Source organism: Cryptomeria japonica, chromosome 4, assembly GCF_030272615.1.
Source record: "Cryptomeria japonica chromosome 4, Sugi_1.0, whole genome shotgun sequence".
Lineage (NCBI taxonomy): Eukaryota > Viridiplantae > Streptophyta > Pinopsida > Cupressales > Cupressaceae > Cryptomeria > Cryptomeria japonica.
This window is the reverse complement of record NC_081408.1, coordinates 133,915,448-133,937,499: the sequence shown is the minus strand read 5'-3', so window position 1 is coordinate 133,937,499 and position 22,052 is coordinate 133,915,448. Positions and strand designations below refer to the sequence as shown.

The window sequence follows — 22,052 nt, the reverse complement described above, 5'->3', positions numbered from 1 at the left end:
ATGCAACTTAAATGGACGAAATGCCTATTAGTAATCATAAGTGTGTGTTATCTCTAACTTTTATATCCAACACTAAAGGACCAATAGTCGAACACATAAAATTATTTGTTGTTATAAAAACAACATATTATTATATAAAATACAAATTATATTGAACACAAAGGGACCAATTGTTGAACACTAAAACCTTTGGAAAACCCTCACATTTCATGAGAAAAAACAAGGTATTTATTGTGTTCACCTTTTATATTTGTGATAAGACAATTTATTAATATGAAATACTCCAATGCATATCCATTGCTACACCAATAGTTGTACACATAAGAATAAAATATTTTCACTATGATAACATTACTTGTTTTAATGAGCATCTCATTTCATACATTACACACTTATAGTGGATAGCTATGATATTTTAGTTGAAACAAAAAATGCTTTTATTTCACTTGTTAATGAATGTATTTATGCCTTTTTTATATAACATTTATAGGCTCTTTTGTGTTCAAGTATTGGTCTATTTTGACCAATATTTGGTATTTTTTAAATTTACATATGGATTATTTATTTACAGTTAATAGTATAAATATGGGGCAAGACTGGATATTATATGCACAATTGCTATAACGACTATTGGACCCTGTACAACTACTGGCCCCTCTCCCCTATAGCTTTTTCCAATCTTGTAAATGCATTATTTAGTCTAATGATCGAGGAGATTTTTATTGTCAAAGATAGATATGGATATCAATCACTAGGTTTAGTTCATTTTATTAAAAACCCTTTTAATTCTTACAATTCATACAATAAGTGGGGGTTTATTAAGAATGATGTTGAATGCCTTGCAAGTCTTATGTTGAGCTATTATTATTGGCTATTTTTTAATCTTATAATATAATTTACCTACTTGAAAGAGAACACTTCATTTTAAAGGAAATTTGAGTTTCCATAGTTGTCACTGTAACTCATGCTTTATTGGTCTTATGGCAATTGTGTGAATCCATTAAATAGGGTTGTACTAGGCCAATTGAAACTAAGATCCTCAACCACCTTCACATAGTATGTGTAAGAGGCGCACACATTGTATTATTATACTAAATTGGTAGGTTGGAAGTTACTTTGACCAGGACCATGTTCCTAGGGGTCATTGTGGTCAATCAAGTGTTATATTCTTCTTATGGATTGACTTACACTTGGAAATAGAGCATATAGTTTAGAAATAAAAAATAAAAAACATCAATTAATTTTTGCTTATGAATTGCGCAAATGGTTTTAAAAAATCCTTCTTGAATTTATTAATCTTTGTGGCCCTTATATAGGGATTGAAATGGAGAAGATAGGACATAGTTAATGTAGTGGTATGTTGTCAAAATTTCTCCAAATATAAACTCTAGACCTTATTGCAATTTAAATGATCAAAATTAAATCAAAATCGACATGCTTTTGAGTTGAGGCCTTTGTCATCTCATAAACCTCTAGAGCTTCTCCAAGTTGTGTGTAATGATCAAAATTAAATAGGAATAAGAGGTTTTATCACTTCAAAGAAAATCATATTCATTTAATTTATTATTATTGAAATAAAGATAGTGATATTGAATCAAACTAGTGACAAATGTCTTTAAGTTTTCCCTCTTCTTACTTTAACAATGACTTGCCATTTAAATGGTAAATATTGTAAAATTAATTTACTTCCATCATTTTAATATATGTAATTTTAATGTAATTAGATTTCCACAACCCATATCAATTTTGTATTCAAGTTTTTTGGATTTGATTGTGTACAAGATTTTTATTATCAAAATCTTGCACACAATGAAATCCAAAAATTTGCAAACAATATATATATTTAAATTAAAAAATAATAATAAAATGATAATAACTAAACTACAAGATATTAAAAAGAAGCAAATAATGAATGGGGAGTTCTTTATTTTAATTGAATAAATGAATTTATTGATTTGAATTAATCAAATGTAATGAAGTAGTTTTTTTTTCTTAATCAATCATTCCTTTTTTTTTTTTAATAGGAATAATCAAATTGAGATTGCTTAAACTATGGGCGTGGGAATCGCATTTTGGAGAAGATGGCTTGATAGGTACTGACCTATCTACAACGCCTAGACCTTGGGAGAAAAATGTTTTTGTATTTTTCTTATCAAGGGAAATTAAGAAACTATTTAGATCCATGGCCTGCAAGCAATCCCCCTCTTAAACCCAAGAGAGGAGTCGAACCAGAGAGCAATGAGGAGCCAATTCACCTACATGTGTATCTTAAAATCGTAAAATCTTGCACACAATAAAATCTAAAAATTTGCAAACAATATATATTTTTAAATTAAAAAATAATAATAAAATGATTATAACTAAACTACAAGATATTAAAAAGAAGCAAATAATAAATGGGGAGTTCTTTATTTTTTTTTTTCTTAACCATCATTCTTTTTCTTTTTTTTTTATAAGAATAATTAAATTGAGAGTGCTTAAACTATGGATGCGAGAATCACATTCTTGAAAAGATGGCTTGATAGTTACTGACCTATCTACAACGCCTAGACCTTAAGAGAAAAAGGTTTTTGTATTTTTCTTATCAAGAAAAATTAAGAAACTATTTAGATCCCTGGAAGCAATCCACTCTTAAACCCGAGAGAAGAGTCGAACGGGAGAGCAATGAGGAGCCAGTTCACCTATCTGTGTATCTTAATATCGTAACGAATCAAGAGAAACTGCGAAATTTATGCAGGATTCACGGAATAGAAAACAGCAAAACACATAAATTATGAGAACGCACGTAAATCACGGAGGACGCGGCCTGCATATCCAGCCACTCCAGACAGCTGTTTTCTTCGATGCGGGAAAAAGTACTAGCTCCTCTTTGCGAGCGGGAGATACAGGTTCGAAATTGAAAATGAAACTTAACCGTTACGGTCAACTAGAGAGTTAAGTGGGCCCACCGTATGCCATCTAAGCGGTCAACGTTGAGAGTAAGCCCAGCCCGGTGATACACACCCATTACCATTCATTATATATTACCATTTACTATGTCAATTATCTGAGACACAAATTCATCTTTTCTAATATATGCGATCTGCGTTCTTCTCTACGTAGTGTAGAAGCGTTGGGTGAGAATTGTTCCTTTCAAAAATGGTAGAGAACGTTAACTCTGTTCAGCTTTTGTTGCCGCCATTGATATTTGACGTGAACCAAAGTCCTGGCTAAGTACGTATGAGCCTGTAGCTCAAGTTTCAAACTGCAGAACAGAGGAAAGTAAGTAGTCTGTAAGAATACAGCTTTTTATTATTCTCGTGATATATAGAAGATGCAGGTTTTCAATTGCAAGAGTCTGAGCGTTAGAGCCAGTGCTCTGCTGAAGTTTTTAACACCAGCCATTCAGGAAATTTATATATCTGATCTGAAATTGCCCAAGGATCAGCAAAATCCCCTCTTTCACCAGTTTTACGATACACTTGTAAGAGGTGCCGAACTCGTGAAAAAATCCGAAAATATTAGCCCTTTCAACCTCCCTCTCAATTATAGGTATGCTTCGCTGATTCTCAAGCTTGAGAAGGATATTAATGGCTTCCTGGGCTTAGTTCCGGCCCAGATATTGCTTGATACCAGAGGTCTTTTAGCAGCGCTGAAAAATAATTATTCATCCGAGGCTGCAGATATAAGCAGGGGACTGAATGATTTCATCTACAAGCAAGCTTCCATGTTAACAAATGACCCTTCCCAAAATACTATGATGCTTCAGCAAATGGTTTTGGATGATTTGTTTGATTGTAACGACAGTGTAGGAGATTCTGCAAGCTATAATGATGATGATGGTTATAGAAAATCTGAAATTTTCGTTGGTCTAGAGAAATCCATTGGGGATTTGAAGGAGCTTTTGTTCAACAATGAAGTGTCTGTCGTTGGAGTTCAGTGTATGGGAGGAGGCGGTAAAACGACGTTGGCCTTGGCTCTCTGTAACGATACTCAAATTAAAGGTGAAAGGGGCTACTCCTCAATTGGGTCATGTTTTTTCTGTTTTAAGTATTCATTTGAAAGATGCTCTCTGCAATTTCTAAGGCTTCTGCCTCGAATGCCAACATATTCCACGATTTTGGGTGTTTTTCCATCCCTTCTCTGAGAAGAGACGAACTTTTAATATCCCCATAAACCAAATTTTACTTTTCTGGGGATGTTACTGCTGGAATGAGTTATTGACACGACTCTTTAAATCTCTGATCGTAAGGTGTTTTGTGTTGCACTATGTACTGATTACTGGTTTCAGTTTCCAGTAGACATCCTGCTTTAGTCTATTTTTCTTGCATGTTATAAAATTTACTGAAAAAAAGGAATTGTTTTGTTGTGGAGATCAGGTTATTTTGGAAACAACGTATTTTTCATCACAGTTTCACAGTCCCCAAATCTTAAAACCATTTTAGAGATCATGTGGGAAAAGATAGTTGGGAAGAACAAACCTGAGTTTCAGAATGCGGAAGATGCACATATACAGCTGAAACAGCAGCTTCTTAAGCAACTGAAGCCAACTCTGGTGATTCTGGATGATGTCTGGGACAGAGTAAGCCTAGAAAACTTGCTATTTGAAGGCCCAGGATACAAAACACTCATCACAACTAGAGACAGTTCCATTATACCAAAAAACCTCTCAACTCAAGTGTATCAATTGCCATTGCTGGGCCATGAAGATGCTTTGTCACTTTTCTGCTTCTGGGCATTCGGACAGACTTCAATTCCATGCACTGCAGATGCAAATCTAGTGGAGGAGGTATTTATTCTTCTCTGAGCTCTTTTCTGTTTTGCAAGCTGGATGAAATCCCTAATACTTTTAAATATGCCTAATTTTTATTTTTTATATCTGGGATTTTTGCTACAGCAAAATTATTCCTGTTGACTTTTTCCTGGAGAAGGCAGGAGGAAATAAGGAGTTTGCTAGCAAGAGTAAAACATTCAATTAATCATTTTGCAGAACATAAATTAATAAAATCAAATTTTCAAGTGATTTAGTATCCAAAATTAAATTAAAAATTTAGAGATCCAAAATTAAATTAAAAATTTAGAGATCCAAATTTGTGATCTCTGGAGTCAGCTTACTTGTCTCAACTGTCATTTTGGGTAGTTCAGGTTTGGGTTGGACTCTTGATTTGCCAACGGTGCGAGTGAGTGTCCATTGTATATCACTTGAAAGATTATAAAAGAAAAGGACACAAACTATGTGTGTAATTTTTGTTGTCCTGCAATGACCTCTTGAATGTTTTTCCATTCTATGAGTTACAGGTGGAAGCAGAATGTAAAGGTCTGCCATTAGCTCTTAAGGTGATTGCAAGCTCATTGCATGGTGAACCTCCTGTAGTCTGGGAGATTGCAAAGATTAAGCTTTCCAAAGGGGAACCAATATCAGATTACCACAAAGAAGGGCTTTACAAATTCTTGGAGACGAGTATTGAGTTGTTAGATGAAGTGGTGAGAGAATGTTTCTTAGATTTGGGGTCATTTCCAGAGGACACAAAGATCTGTGCTGATGCACTGCTAGATATATGGGTTTATGTTCGGAATCTGGAATGGCAGGATGCCTTTGTCATCCTGTTGGAACTTGCAAGCCGAAATCTGTTGAATTTAACCAGCAATTCAGGGTAATTGTTGACATTAACTTTTTATAGTTTATGTTAATATGTTTGAGAGTTTTTGGATTTAATTGTGTTTTTTTTGTGTGTTGAATTAACATAAATTCGGGAAGCTCTTAAGTTATCGTTTTATGTATAAAATTTTTGTTAACAATTTTTTTTTTTTTTTGAACATTATTGACATGATGACTGCACTTATCAGGAGCGGAGCAGCAATTTCTCATGGAAGTGTCTCTGAGCTGTACTTTTCTCAGCACGATGTAATGAGAGATTTGGCCTTGTATTTGGGATGCCAGGGCGATTTAGTGCACAGGAAGAGGTTCCTTATGCCCAGAAAGGAGCTTACTTTGCCAGGGTCATGGGTGTTTTGTGATACACAGTTTGATGCTCAAATTGTCTCTGTTCACACAGGTGGGTTTCAATATTTCTCATAGATGGGATCAGAAATTCTGGCTATATGTTTTAATAGATCTTAAGATTTCTGTACCAAATTTTTCGTCTAGCTTAAGTTTCATTAATTGATGTTAATTTTACATACCTAATTTTCTGGATGTATTATGTGCATGACTGACACGATAATAAATAGTAGGACCTTATGAGTTCTCCTTATAACCTAGACATGTAATATTTGTGGCCACTTCCTGTATTTTACAGGCTTATTGAATCTCATTTTCTGGTTTGTACGTGCAGGGTCTATGGTGGAAAAGCAGTGGTACGAGATGAATTTCTCGGAAGCAGAGGCTCTGATATTACTCTTTACTGCGAGTGAATATTACCTCCCTCCATTTTTGAAATCCATGAAGAAATTGAAATATCTCATGGTATACAATTACGGCACAAAGAGAGCAACTTTGAAAGGTCTAGAAACCCTATCTTCACTAGCTCAACTCAAAAGTGTCCGCTTGGAGAAGGTGATTGCAACAGCTGTACTAAAACAGAGCAAAGCACTGCAGAACTTGGAGAAGCTATCTTTAAGCTTATGTGAAGGGTTTAAAAATACATCCACATTCAACAATACCAAGCTGCATGATTTTAACATGGACCACTGCAGTGATTTAGAGGAGTTGCCCCCAAATATCTGCTATATGCCTTCTGCTCACATGTGGTCAATTACCAACTGCCATCAGGTTCAGAAGTTACCATATGACATTGGGAATCTGAGCTCTTTGAGAGTGTTAAGGTTGTCAGCACTGCCAGGCCTAAAAGAGTTGCCATCATCAATTGGAAATCTTGGGTGGTTGGAATATCTGGATATTTCAGTATGCGTAGGACTGAAAGAACTTCCAGAGGAAATAGGCCAACTGAAGAATTTAAGTGAGTTAGATATGAGAGAGTGTTCTCGTTTGAAGAGGCTGCCTAGAAGTGTTTTGAAACTGACTTCCCTGAAACATGTTATCTGTGATGAGAAGATTGGGAAACAGTGGTTGAAGGCCAAGGGAATCGCTATCCCAGAGCTCAGAGTTGAAATTGTGGAAGTACAGTTCAGTTTGGATTGGCTTGATAATTGACTCGCATCCTGGTAAAATATCAATATTTCTTTCCTTCTATTTAGCTATCAGGCTATACATTTGATCATAATTATTAATTAAAAAATAAAATATAATATATTTTATATGTTCAATTTATATATCAAATATACAACCTGATAATTACATATACCATACAGACAACCCTGGCTTACGAATGAATTTTCACTGCAGTAATTTTTTTAATTATAGGTTTTTGTTTTTTTTTGGTGCAGAGCAAACCTTTTCTCCATCTCAAAGTCAGTTCGATTCTGTATTTTGCGTAGCTTTGAATAATGTGGCAGTGGGGTTCCTTGGTTACTTGGACATTTGCACCACAGTCATATTAGTTTGGAAATTTGAATTGTCTAGCAGGTTAATTAAACTTCTCCTGAACATCAGTTTTTAATTTTCAGTTTGAGTTATATGTAATAGTTAGCTATGATTTGTGATAGTTATATAATCTTAATTTTGGCTATTTTATACTTTGATGAAATTAATGTTCTAAAAATCTTGAGTTAAGAACCAAAGTTAGGTGTTTTTGATTATAAAGTAGCCAAAACAAGGGGGCTGACCCCAAGACACTGAAAAAAGCACTACCAGCACACACACAGCTCCGTAACAAGAACAAAAACTGCCTACTGCTATTGGATGACCCAAGATTAAAAACAATCTTGTCCAAAAAGCGCCTTAAGCAGCAGTAAACCAGCATATTGTTTAAATTATAAAAACTGTTAAAAGTAGCAAGATTACCATGGAACCAGCCGTTCCAGGGATAAAAACTATAACAAAAAGGAAAAGTTTCAACCATTAATCATGTTTTTCAACACCCATGTGCTTAGAGAACATAAGCCCAGTCCAGTCTTCCGCCAGTTCCTTAGTGGTGTCATTTTTCAGCCGGCCTTGTTCAGCGTTTCCCTGGTGGAGCAAGCACATAGAGGTAGTTGAAGAGTGCATAATGGTGAATTTCCCTATTTTGTGGCGGAAGATTGGAACAGTTCCTTAGTGGTGTCATTTTCCAGCCCGCCTTGTTCAGCCTTTTCTTGGTGGAGTAAGCACAGAGAGGTAGCCGAAGAGTGCATTACTTTGATCGCGAATTTCCCTATTTTGTTGACATAAGACTTCAAATGGTGGGGAGAAGGAAGAGGTGGTGCAATGTACGGGTTGCAATGCTATCTCTAATGACTTAAATGGTGTTAAGAAATGAAGAGTATATTGAATTTTTTGGAGTGGATGAAGATTATATTTTGTTATGCTTGAATATATGATTGAAATTTTAATTGAAATTTTGAAAGTTTCAAAATAACATTATCATTTTATTACATTTTTAATAAAAAATAAGAAAGTAAGTATTTTGTCCATTACTATTCTAATTTATTATTCATTTTAAATTGAAGCCATGATAATTAATATCTAAAATCTCAAGTGCTAATGATATTGCAGTGTGAATTTCTTAATTTGATATATAACAATTGATATTAAATGATTTTAGTAAAACATATGTTTTATTATATAATTTGTTTTTTCTAATAATATAAATTAATATAATTGTTTCTTTTACTTGTATTCTAGTGGTTTAGTTATTTGTTTACTATTTTTTGCAATCAATTAAACTACAATACTTTTAATTATGTTTAATATTTTCAGTATTTTATTTAAACGGATTGTAGTTTTATGAGTTGACTACAATTGATGAGAGTGAGCTCTTGGTTTATAATTATATTATTAATCAATATTCATTAATTTAAGAGGTGCCATAAATGAAAGATGAAATTGGAATTGTGCTTATGTAACTTTGACATAATAGATACCTTGTAGATTTTAGAAACTTTAATCTTAGATTTAATAATTTTTTTTAATCTAAGAATTGTTTTAAATATAAATATAGCACTTTGAAATAACTATGTTATATATTTCTAAAATTGTAATTAGGTGGGTTCAAGAAAGTGCTTTTTAGGATTATGGATGATGACTCTTGGATGGTGTAGATTATATAAATACTAGCACATAGGGTTGTAGATATTTGCTTTCAAAGTTTATATTATAGAGATTCTAGCATATAAAGTCGTAGGTACAAGAATTTATTATTTTGTATTGATAAAATGTAAAAGAATTACGTAAGAAAGATAGTCACGGGATTGTCAAAGAAGATTGTCATAGAAGATTGTTACACACAGAAGTGTTGACAACCAATAGTACATAGAGTTGAAATAATTTATTACCAACAGAAAATAGAACTGAAATAACCTTCAACCAACAATTTCAAGGTTGCAAATACATATTTCCAGCAAAGAGACTAGGAAAGAAAACCATCAATAGCCAAAAGAAGGCCTTAAACCTTGTGGCATGACAACATCTCTCTTTGTGAGCAACATTTTTACATCATGTTTGATTTGCTGTATTTGGAAGTCAGTTTTTAAATTCTTCGCAGCCTCTTCTTGTAATTGAGAGAAAAGAGACGTCAAACAATAAAAGATGTTTGAGTAAAACACTAGAGATGCATCACCCTGGTGAGCATTGAGATTATTCAAGATAACTTTATACTTGTATCTCCATACATGAGAGAAGACAACATGCTTGACTCCATACATGAGAGAAGACAACATGCTTGACTCCATCAGCAATAGGATTAACATGAAGTCCCACATCAAGAAGGGCTTCTTTCCAAGACAATTTGTGCTAAAAAATTGCAAATCATTAAAAACCAGATTCCATTGTTTTTTAACAAAAAGGCACCCCAAAAAGATATGCTTTATGTTTTCTTGTTTATGACAGAATGGGCAATTTGTTGGTTGGATCATCATTACATTTCAAACTGTAATGTTGGGGTGAGAAAAAGAAGTGCCCACTTTATGAAGATGAATCGCATTATAGTGTTGTAAATTGTCTTCTCATATAATTTCATAATCATTTGGGCCTCACTGTAGTGTTTTTCCCCTCTTTGCCTTGATTATGCCTAATTCTTCTCAAACTAGTGCCAGATCTGTGGTCTCTACTTCCTCTTCTTGAGTTCGAACCTTGGCTCATCCTAGGTGGATTGGAATAGGACACCTAACACTATTGTCCTCCTATACTAGGACTCTAGGCACTATAGTCCATGCCAAAAGGGCCCAAATTTGAACCCTTTGACGATTAGAAAAATTTGAGTCAGAAAAGGTACCCGATGCTAGGCTTCTTCATAATATTCAACATGTTTCATGAGGTTAAGTATAAAAGAAAGTCCTATACCCTCATTTGAAACATATATTAATTGTATTTCTTCAAGAGAAATTCAATTTTAATTGAGCAAGCAATCAAGCATCATTCAGGTCGTGAAGGGGAGGTCAAGCATTCAAATTTTTAAGAATTCAAGATGTCATTCATGATCAAATTTATGTGAAGTAATGTATGAAAACATCAACCTTTCATGAAGAATCCAAGGCAAGGGAGATTCATGAATGAATGTATAACATTTCAATTCAGCTTTTATCCCAAAGGTAGCCTCTACTCTACAAGGGTAAGCTCTCTTTTCTATTTATTCATCATTATAGGGTTAATTCCAATTCCAAGGTTTGACCTAGGAAAAGCCTTATCAACCTAACACCATTTTATCTCTCTTGTGTACTCAGGTTACAATTTTAGCATTGAAGGAATACAAATTCAAAAAGTGTAGACTAAGACAAAGAGAACTAGATTTTGAGGAAGCAGAAATCCCTGGACAGTGACAATTATTGTTATTGGATGACACTTCTGTGATGAAATTCTAGGGAAATACTCAAAGTGACATATTGATCCCGAATCTATTTTTGATATTTACATCAAACAGTTGGATGATAGTGATGCCTATTGACATAATCTAACACTTTCAAGCTCAAATTGTAGACACGAGTTCCTCTCTAACTCTCATTTCTAGATTTGTACTAAAGATTTGCATATATAATTTATAGATTATTATTTATATTGATTACTCTCAATTTGGCATCATTAGACCTAGTTATTGCATTTCACCATTCTATCTTATCCAATTGCATCTACATCTCAAACATAATTTATGGACAAAATGGTATATGTTTGCAAAAGTGGATTCCTAGTTTCTTACCCTAGGGAGGATGTCCCCTCCTACTTTCCGGTTTAGGTTCATCTACCTAGAATTCCCATGAAATTTTAGAGTGAAAAGATCCTAATATCTATAACCAATTCTTTAGGACATTATGGTGCCATAGATAGGGTTACTAATTCTAATAAATGGCTAGTTTATGCTAGAATTTGTGTCTATGTAAAAAAGAATCAAGTGCTCTCTATCTAGATCTCCTTATTCTCTAAATATGGAGTTTGGGTACAAACAATTTTCTATGAATATTCTCCTACCTTTTCCATCATTGTAGAAAAGTAGGGCATACTGTTACTATTTGTTGGAAAAGTTAGAAAGATCATATGTATGAAAGAAAAAATAGCTCAACCCAAAGGTTTCCTCATCCTCATCTATTAAAGAGACCCTAAAGGGTGAAAGTATTATAAATGTTACAAAATATTGAACATCAAAGGTAGATGTTTCACTCAATTATATGAGGTTTATTACTAATACTGCTAGTTGTCCCCCTTGTCTCGGGAAAAAAAGGCTTGAAGATGAAAATAGAAAGAACTACTCTACAGAGTGCTTGAAGATGGATGCCTCAATCAAGATTGTTAGGTAGAAATAAGGAAACACCATTATGTTCTCCCCGAGTCAAGAAAATCAAGTTAGGGGAAATGGATCTTGGAATACCAAAAAAAAAAATGATTTGAAACACTTTTTTAAACTACCCTAAATTGACCTGGCTATCGTCTCTAACTACTTTTTTTGTTTCTACTATGTTTTGTGTTGTTGTGTGCGGGGATTATTTTTGTTTGGTTTAGTTACGCTATCTCTTCTTTGGGTTGGTAATTGTTGTCTTTTAGTGCTTAACATTTTATTGTAAGAGGTTCTGGTGCCTTTCAAAACCATTCTTAGTCTGTGGTGGTTTTTGTCTTTCTCTCCAAGCCTCTTTTGATGGTTTCTATTTTTAATTTGAAATAGGTTGGGGCCCTTCCCCACTTACCTTAAAATAAAAAATAATATGGTTTCCTATAATGTATGATCATTCCATTCATTTATTTTCATATTTTTATAATTTGTAGATAATGCTTCTTGTTTGAAATTTTTTGCCAATATTTCCATATAATTATTCATATTTTTTGCAACTTGTATACAAAATAATATTGTGATAATTAACAAACACTAAATATTTAAATGCACTCAAGAAATGCAAATGTTTATATGAATCTTTACAATTGATCATCAACATTAGTAGATATAATTTACCTTTCAAATTTTATTCAAAAAGTATCATATAAATGGTTACAATAAAATTACATAAACATGTTCAATAATTAATCATTAAACTTTAAATATTTGTACCTATAAACCATATCACCTTGTACTATTGAACTTAATAGTATGTTAAAATAGTCTATATAAATAAACATAAAATTAAATAAAAAATAACTTGAATATACTAATTTCATCATTATAATTTTAAAATATCAAAATCAAACAATTGATAATATTATTTTTACTATGGCAAAGGCATATCATACTCATATATGGACACAAAAATGTTTTCTTATAAAAACTAGAAGCATTCAATTTGATGTTCTTGTGACACTTAAATGCACAAAAAATAAGAAAGTATTTAATTATTATTTTTTAATTTAATTTAATTAAGTTTACCAGATGATGCAACTAGTTAAATTTGTAATTATCTCAATCTAATATTATTAATTATGGAGGACTGAAAAGTGTCCCTACAAAAAAACCACTCTTTTTTAGTATAAGGATAAAAAAAAAGTGTTATCTCCTCTTTGTCACCTTACCTCTTAAATTCGGTTTGGTTTATACCATTGTCTAATCTATGTTCAATGGAATTCTATAATTCCTAGGTCTGGCTTTCCCTTCCATCTTGAAATTAAGTGGACCCATTTCCCTAACATTAAAGATTTGGTGGCTCGGTGGTGAAATACTAATATTCAAGTAATAGCTATGTTCAAAGTCACTCATAAACTAAATATTTTTAAAGCTTATCTTTGTTCATGGAGTAAGTCTTCCTTTGTTAATATTTTTATACAAAAGAAAGCCTTGAAGGACCAGATTAACACCTTGCAAAAGGAAATAGAGATCTTACATGCCTCCTCGAACAAATTGGACCATGAAACGTCTCTTTTGGCAAACCTTCATAATATCATTGTCAAAGAAGAAATTTCTTGGAAATAGAGATCTAGAGTTCAATGGGTTAAGGAAGGAGATAGAAATACTAAATTTTTCCACCAATTAGCTAGTAGACATAAAAAAGGAATAGAATTCAAGAGTTGATTGGTGTGGATGGTATTACCTATTCAAAGGAGGAGGATATCCATCAGGTTGCTATTTCTCACTCTAAGTCCTTACTTAATCTCTAGCCACCTTAGGATCCCTTTGTTGATGAGGCATCTATTAGGTTGATTCGAGCTATTCCTGATATTATTGACCCTGATGATTTGAATTTTTTAAAGCATAAATTATCTAATGATGAAGTTAAGATCGAGGCCTTCTCCTTTGGGTTGTTCAAGTCCTTAGGCCTTTATGGTTTTCCCCTTTTTTTTGTTCAATATTTTAAGGATATAGTGTATCCAGATATCACCTTGGGTACAACAGAATTTATGTTGCAGACGTCTATCATAAAAGAGATCGATAAAACCTTTATTGTGCTTGTCCCTAAGAAATCGAGTGTCAATCGTATGTCTAAATTCAAGCCCATTAGCCTGTGTAATACCTATATAAAAAAAATTCCAAGCTCCTTATCAATAGAATTAAGATTTTCCTAGATAAGTTCATCCATATTAATCAAAAAGGCTTTGCTCTATGTCGTGATATTTCTAATGTTGTTCTTGCCAAATTCATTAAACTCTCCACTCTATTCAGAACAACCAAAGATAGGGAATGCTCCTGAAATTGAATATCACTAAACTTTATGATATGGTTTCATGGCCCTTTCTTTCCTTGGTGCTCAATAAATTTGTTTTAGGGGTAATTTTTTAAAGTTGGTTGAGGCTTTCTTTAAAATCCCTATGTATTTGGTGTCGGTCAATGGTGCCCACAAAGGCCTTTTCTCCTCTTCTAGTGGCCGCAGGCAAGGAGACCCTCTTTTCCCCATCTCTTCATTCTCATGGTAGATTTTCTAGGGTGAAATATCAATCTTTGTGTTCAATAGGTCATTATCAAAGGGATTAAACATTCTTCTACCCCTTTTGTGATCTCTCATCAACAATTTGTGAATGACACCCTTTTTCTTGTCTTGATTTCAATGGCAAAGACTAAAGGTTGGTGTTCTATATTCTCAGACTATGCTTGCACACTTTAGGGAAAAAAATAACTTGGATAATAGTTCTCTTCTTATCTAGGCTTACCTTTGACTTCTAGGAAGGTGGAGGAGTTGGTCTGGACTTGGATTCTTGAAAGAATCTAGAGAAAACTTATAGATTGGAAAGATACTATTCTAAGTAATGTTGGGAAACTCTAGTTACTCAAGGCATCACTCCAGAGTACCTCAATTTATTTTCTATCTCTTTTCCATATGCCGGTATCATGGGCCAAAATTCTAGATCGAATTCCAAGAAGATTCCGTTTGTCTGGTGTAGAACAAAAAAATAGGATGTATAAGCTTGATATGGAAAAATTTCACTATTAGGGACTCTCATTCCTTAATTTTGGCCCTTTTGGAAAAGTTTGGGTGGAGACTTTTGTCAAAGAATTCTGATTGGTCGGTAGTCATGAAAAATAAGTATCTTCCTAGAAGGGTAAAATATGCTTTTTTAATCTCTAATGTCCTCCCTAGAGGATCCCATGTTTGGAACAATCTTATTAAGACTAAAGCACTACTCCAAAAGGGTATTTTGTGGAAGATTTGTAATGGTAACAATGTAAGATTATAGAAAGATCCATGGGTGTCCTTTATCCCCTTGGAGTTTCACCCCGTTTGCACAACTCTATTGAAAGAGCTTTAACAGTTGACAAGATATGGGAGATATGTTAGCGACTATTGGATTCCTAATTCTTCTCCATCGGTATGGAGAATTAATCCCCCATACTTTGATCTTCAATTAAGAATAATTGTTAAGGAGTTTCTCGTGATCCTTAATTACATTAGGTTTTTTAGATTGGATCAGGAAGATAAGATAATCTAGGAATACTCTAAAGATGGTAAGTACTCTATCAATTTGGGATTTGAAATTGCTTCTTTGTACCACCTCTTTTTAATTGGTCTAACATTTGGAAGTCAAAATTGATCCCAAATGTGTGCTTCTTCTAGTGGATAGTGTTCCATGGTAAAATCCTTACTATTGACAACCTTAAAATATTTGGTTTCCAACTAGCAAATAGATGTGTTTTATGTGACGAGGAAGAGACTATAAACCATATCATGTTTCATTGCCCATTCTCCTAGAATGTTAGATAGAGAATTAATAGCTCAGCCTCTCTACATGTGATCCGAAAGGAGATAGAACGTAGGAAGGTGAATAGAAAGAAGCATCTGGAGTCTCCTTCTATGGTGATGGAACCCCTCATCTCTGTTATATCAAGGCTACTGTAAATTCAGTTACACTAGCCTCTAGAATAGATTCTAAAAAAAAAAAAAAATTTCTGAGAAAGTTAAAGTTTTATGCGAGGATTGGCAAGATGATAATGCTCCCACTCGTAGACCATTCCTCAGTGTCTTTGGTGGGTGGTTGGTTGTTTGGTTTTTTTTTGTCTTTCTATGTAGTGGTTTTGCTTTGGTTGTCTGTTATTTTTTTGCATTTTTTGGTCTTGTATTTTTTTGGCTAGGTGTGCACTCCTCATGCACCCCAGGTAGTTGCTTTTAAAAAATTATGTAAAATTTTCGGCCCCAACCTACTTTAATTAATTAGAACACTTAGCCAAGGGGTATTTGAATATATCATACATAATGGAAATTGTTACACTTATAGATGTAGCTAGATAACTATTGTGAGAGTATTTTCAAAATTTATCATGACAATTACACATCAATAAAAAAAAGGTTGACTTTTGTTGGTTAGACTTATTATTGTACAATCTATTTTCCAATATACAAAGTGGTAACAAAGTTATATCAAATTGGGAGTCACTCAATTATAATCCATGGTATTTGAAATGAAATATTAATTTAAATGAAAATGAAAATTATAATGATTCTAAATATGAGAGTTTTTAATATAATGATCAAAATATAATTGATCATGAGTGGGAGATCTTATCAATATTACATTATGGATAAATGATGGATGTAACCAAAATAAATAATTTTATGTAGAATAGATATTGATAGAAAAACACTACATAGTATTGAATGCCAAGGAGAAGATTACACAAATAGAGAAATTAATTTTATTAAAGTCATGAAAGAGAATGAAATATTAGTAATCTATGATATAATGTCAAATATATCACAAGGAGCGTTAGGTTTTTAGAAAAAATAACAATTGATATTATTATATCATATTATTATCAAGAGTTGTAAATGTAACACCACTATGCATGATAATTCAAGGAACAACTAGAACCAGTAAATCATATCTAATTTATGTAATTCATCAAAATCTTCTAGATTCTCAAGGAAACCTAGTAAAATCTTTGAAAACCCTTATTGGAAGATCAAATTTCATATTGCACCCTGGCCATATAGATCATTTGGACAAGCTTTCACTTGCTACCCTTTTAGATAGTGGCTCAAGACACAACTTTGAGTCGTTCCCTCTCACAAGTGAAACACTAACTCATTTGACTACAAAATCCGATGAAAATTCCCGATGAAAGATGCATAATTAGATGTTTCATCAAATACTTATGATATTTAATGTGAAATTTTTTAAAAATAAATAAATTTATGCTCGACATTTTTCAGAATTTCGATGAACGTTCGTTGGAATTTGGATGAATGTTTTTTTAATAAATAAAAGTGAGCTTGACGATTTATAAATGATTAATTTGATCATCATATAACAAAACATTAAATTTATGCTTGGACAACAGTTATATATATGTGTATACGTATACATATATATAATTGAAAATGAGTGGGAAATCATCTCAAGATTACATTGTGGATAAATGATGGATGCAACAAATATATATATATATATATATATATATATATATATATATATATATATATATATATATATATATATATTGGGTAGAAGAGATATTGATAGACAAATTCTACGAAGGAGAAGATTACATAGATAAAGAAATAAATTTTATCAATGCCATGAAAGAAAATGATTCACTAATACGTGTTCATATAATTTCAAATATATTACGAGGAGCATTAAGTGGTAACAAAAAAGAGCACTTGATATTATTATATCACATCATTACAAGATGAAAATGTCACACCACTATGCATGATAATTCAAGGAACAACTAGAACTAGTAAATCATACCTAATTCATGCAATTCATCAAGATCTTCTAGATACATCAATAGTACAATGTTTTCCTCTACTATTACTAGCACAAACTATAGATGTAGCTTTTGACATCAATATGTTGACAATCCATTCAATGCTAAACATTTCACTTCCAAATTTTATTGAATTGGAAGGAACATGACTCACAAGTTTTCAAAAAGAAATCCATCATATATAATTCATGTTGGTTGATGAAATGAGATTTATTGGACAAAATATCAAGATAGATCATTTCGGCAGGAGATTTGGGATAGCTACCTCTTGTTATTAAAAAACCAGCATATGATAGTAATGTACGTACAAAATTACTATGAGAAGAATTCAAAATAATCAAGTTATTTTGGATAGGGTATTTAGATAGGAAGGTAAAAGTGAGGACCAACAAAGTTCTTTTCAACTACTCAATGAACAAATTTTGCATTACATCCAAAGATTAGGAAAGAGTTTAATAATAATATTTATCTTTTTGGAAGGTTTGGACTTTGATTCTGGGTCTTCTTCAAAGAGTGGCCACCAAGATAAACGTGGCAAATCATCCCCTGTGTCCACTTCACATTCTGATTCTCTTCCTTCTCATCAATCACTCCTAGATAAATCTATCCAGGTTCCGAGTTGAACTAGTAGACCCCCCTTCTCGAAAGAGCTCAATGCCAATTCCCCTTTCCTCGACATTGAAAGGGATAATCCTGATGATATTTTGTCTATAGCTCGTGATGCAGTTGTTGATAATTTCACAATGTTTAAATGAGCCTTTCATGAAATTAAAGATATCAATATGAAAATGAGGGCTATTAGCAATAAGAAAGACTCTCAAACTAATGAACAGTAGACGATAGATCAAATAAAGGCAATTGTGGATTCAATGCAAAATATTGTGGGAAATATTAGTGATGAATAAATATTATGACTATATGATTTCTCATCTGGAGGAAAAACTCAAGAAATACTTTGAAGGTAGACTGAGTAGGATGCAGAACAAATTCCAAAAAGTTAATGAAAACCCGATACTCTAGTTACCTTCAGTCACAAAGTGGTCAAGAGCTCAGCTGAGAGTATAAATACCATGGTTGGAAATCTTGAATCCAATCACCAGGAAGGTGCTATAGTGGATGTGCAAGCGCTGGATAAAAAGATTGAGGATGTAGTGGGACCGTGCAAGAGAACAAGGGCCAACCTGAAGAGGAAAATCTGCTAATCAGGACATTCAAGAGTTGAAGAAGATTGCATTGAACATGACTCCGCTAGAAACAGAGGCCACTAAGGCCCTTAATAACTTGTACTAGTTTATGTCCTTTTGTTGTCTCTTTCCTAGCTTTTGGTTTTGTGCTAGTTTTTTGTTGTCTTTGGGGTTGCAGTGGAATTGCTTATCTTTATGTAGCTCTTTGATGTAGCTCTTTGTTAAAGGGTTTTGGGTCCCTTCAAAACCTGTTTGTTCCGTAATAAAAAATAAATGATAAAGTACACAACCATAGTAGAAGAAAATTGTATTATTTAAGAATACCAATTTCCCATAGTATTACAACCAAAGAAGGGAGTACTAATATTGTAATGAATTAGAATGTTGAATTGGATGTTGAATTACTAATTACTAAGTATGCAAGTGTCATGTTAACCACTAATATATGAATAGAAATAGGTCTTGAAAGTGAAAATTTAGGATACATTTAGAATATCGTATGTAACCCTAGAAGTGCCCCACCAACATATGTTATGTTCATTTGATAATTAATTTGAAGATATATCTCAAAATTTAAATTCAATTTCACCAATACAAAAAGGATGCAAACATCAATTTCTCTTATGATTAGCTTGGACATTGATAATATAGAAATCACAATGATTTATTGTTTCCAAGATCGAACACATGAAACAAATATGACATGCACCTAAGATTATGTGCTTTAATAAAATTACTAGATTATTTTTATTCCCTTTGAAAATTTTAAGATGGATATATCTTACAAAATAGAAAACTAGGTATGCTCCCCTCATAATTTATAAAAATAAGTGAAAACTAATTTTGTCAATATGTATGGATTTAAGAAGAAGATATGGGAATGGATGTTTTTTAAATTTGGGTGAGTGGATCGATAATTATATAAAAAATGCATTACATAGAGATTTTTTTTTCAATTAAAGGCACTACTAAAAGTAATTAAAGATCAAAACTTTAATATATATAGTTTTTAGAAAAGAAAAAAGTAGTTAGAAAGCTAAGGCAAAGTTTAATGGTGTAATGGTATTTTTGCATAATGTTGTTCTAAATTACATGAAAAAAATACAAGAATGAACACTTTTGTATATTCTTTTACAACGTGTAGATTTTTGGACACCAAAATTGCATATCTAACGACTAAACTTTATAAATTTATACCTACTCCAATTCTAAGAGTGACATTTCATTGAGCTAAATAAAATGCATAGTTATTAAGATTTGCTCACATCTCTTTATGTAAACACATTATAATACATGTCATTATATTTTTGAAACACATGAATGTTTAGACTAAATATGAATATTTGACATTGTTATTAAAATTCGCTCAAATCTCTTTATGTAAACATTATAATAAACATTAGTATATTTTTGAAACACATGAATGTTTTGAGTAAATATGAATATATGACATTTTTTTACCTCTACTTTGGTGAACATACACATGTCATATAGGAAAGTGTAAGAGCTAAACAAAAGATGTTCATGAGTGAAAAAATCAGACATGAATAATAACATATAAAAGGATAAATGGGAACGGGAGATGGACAAAAAAAATAAAAAAATATGACTTAAACAAACGGCCAAAATGTAAGCTCGTATAAGAGAAATGTAAGCACAAGGAGAGGGATCGTAACATACCATTAAAGTAATGAAGCAAACAAAGAAAAAGAATACAGAGAAAACAACAAACAACTGTAAAGCAAAATAGAGAAGAACAACTGTTCACAGCAATAGAATGACAGTAGCAAAAACTGTGCCATAAACAAATGGTGAAAAGCACGCTCAGGCAGAGATCTGGAATGTCATTCACTCATCGAAATAGCAACGTACAACGCTCTAACTTTTGGTCAGATATTCCTTCGAAGATTTTTCTACAAATGATGAAAGCGTGTTTGCGGTTACAGAGTTTTGTTGTAGAAACATCACTCATGGCTTTAATCTGTGTCAGAAATGTAGAGTACCAGAAATGGAGGAAAGCACGTTTAAGTAGTAAGCTGGAAAGCCATTTTGTCGCATCAACCATGCAAATAGCGACGTACACAATATATTCATTTCAGAGTACATTCCAGAGTTTGAGGTACAACTTGTTTGAAAAGAAAGAGCGGGAGTGAGACTCGGGATCAACGTACTTCTAAATCTTCTATGAAGTCGCAGGTAAATATGAATGAAATAACAGCACCTGGGCATTCTGAACTTTGTACGAGGAAAATTCTTTGAGTGGGACTGCGTGGGCTGTGGGCATATTTAGATGAAGTCAGTTGCATATTTAAGAGATGACCTTGGTATTTTAAGCAACCAAATCTTGCATTATCTTTTTCGGCTACTCTCATTTTTGTACAAGCCATTTTGCAATAAAACAAGGAGATATCGAATTAGATGATACTAAAATTATATAAAATTGGGAGTCAATCAATTACAATCCATGGTATTTGGAATGAAGGATTATTTTAGATAAAATTGAAAATCATACTGATTTTAAGATGAGGTAACCTGATTATCAAAATATAATTGAGCATGAGTTGGAGGTCATCTTACAATTATATTGTGGATAAATAATGGATGTAAGAAAAATATATATTTTGAATAGAATAGATATTGATAGATAAATCATGTGGAGTATTGAATATCAAGGACAAGATTACACCCATAAAGAAATAAATTTTATCAACATCACGAAAGGAAATGATTCAATAATACTTGTCGATATAATGCCAATTTCAAGATGAAAATGTCACACCGCTATGCATGATAATTGAAGGAACAACTAGAACTAGTAAATCATACTAATTCATGTAATTCATCAAGATCTTCTATATGCGTCAACACCATAATGTTGTCCCTTATTATTATTAGCACCTACGAATTTCACTTACAAATTCAATTGAGTTAGAAGGTAAAAGATTCATAAGTTTTCAAAACGAAATCCAACATATAAAATATGTATTAGTTGATGAAATGAGATTTATTGAACAAAATTTCAAGATAAATCATTTTGTTAGGAGATTTGGGGTAGCTACCTCTTGTTACTCACAAACAAACATATGATAGTAATGTACATGCAAATACTATGAGAAGAATTTAAAATAGTGAAGTTACTTTGGATAAGTTACATTTAGATAGGAAGCTAAAAGTGAAGACCAACAAAGGCTTTTCCAACTTCTCATTGATGAGCGTAAAATATTGATGACAAGAAAAATTCTAG

General features: G+C 32.6%; 1 protein-coding gene across 1 annotated transcript; it reads left to right on the top strand.

Moving 5' to 3' along the window:
- The first annotated feature begins 3,044 nt into the window (after positions 1 to 3,044).
- LOC131055889 (putative disease resistance protein At5g47280) lies at positions 3,045 to 7,612 on the top strand. The gene is made up of 6 exons (XM_057990208.2): positions 3,045 to 3,983; positions 4,359 to 4,768; positions 5,278 to 5,633; positions 5,827 to 6,035; positions 6,315 to 7,143; positions 7,366 to 7,612. The coding sequence occupies exons 1-5, from the start codon at positions 3,314 to 3,316 to the stop codon at positions 7,130 to 7,132; spliced, it is 2,463 nt and encodes an 820-aa protein (XP_057846191.2). The 5' UTR covers positions 3,045 to 3,313; the 3' UTR covers positions 7,133 to 7,143; positions 7,366 to 7,612.
- Positions 7,613 to 22,052: the final 14,440 nt, after the last annotated feature.

Excerpts from the sequence above, each read along its gene's own strand:
- LOC131055889 (XM_057990208.2), top strand. The coding sequence starts at position 3,314 with ATGCAGGTTTTCAATTGCAAGAGTCTGAGCGTTAGAGCCAGTGCTCTG. Across the intron at positions 3,984-4,358 it reads TAACGATACTCAAATTAAAG|GTTATTTTGGAAACAACGTA; the intron begins GTGAAAGGGGCT and ends TGTGGAGATCAG. Across the intron at positions 6,036-6,314 it reads AATTGTCTCTGTTCACACAG|GGTCTATGGTGGAAAAGCAG; the intron begins GTGGGTTTCAAT and ends TTGTACGTGCAG.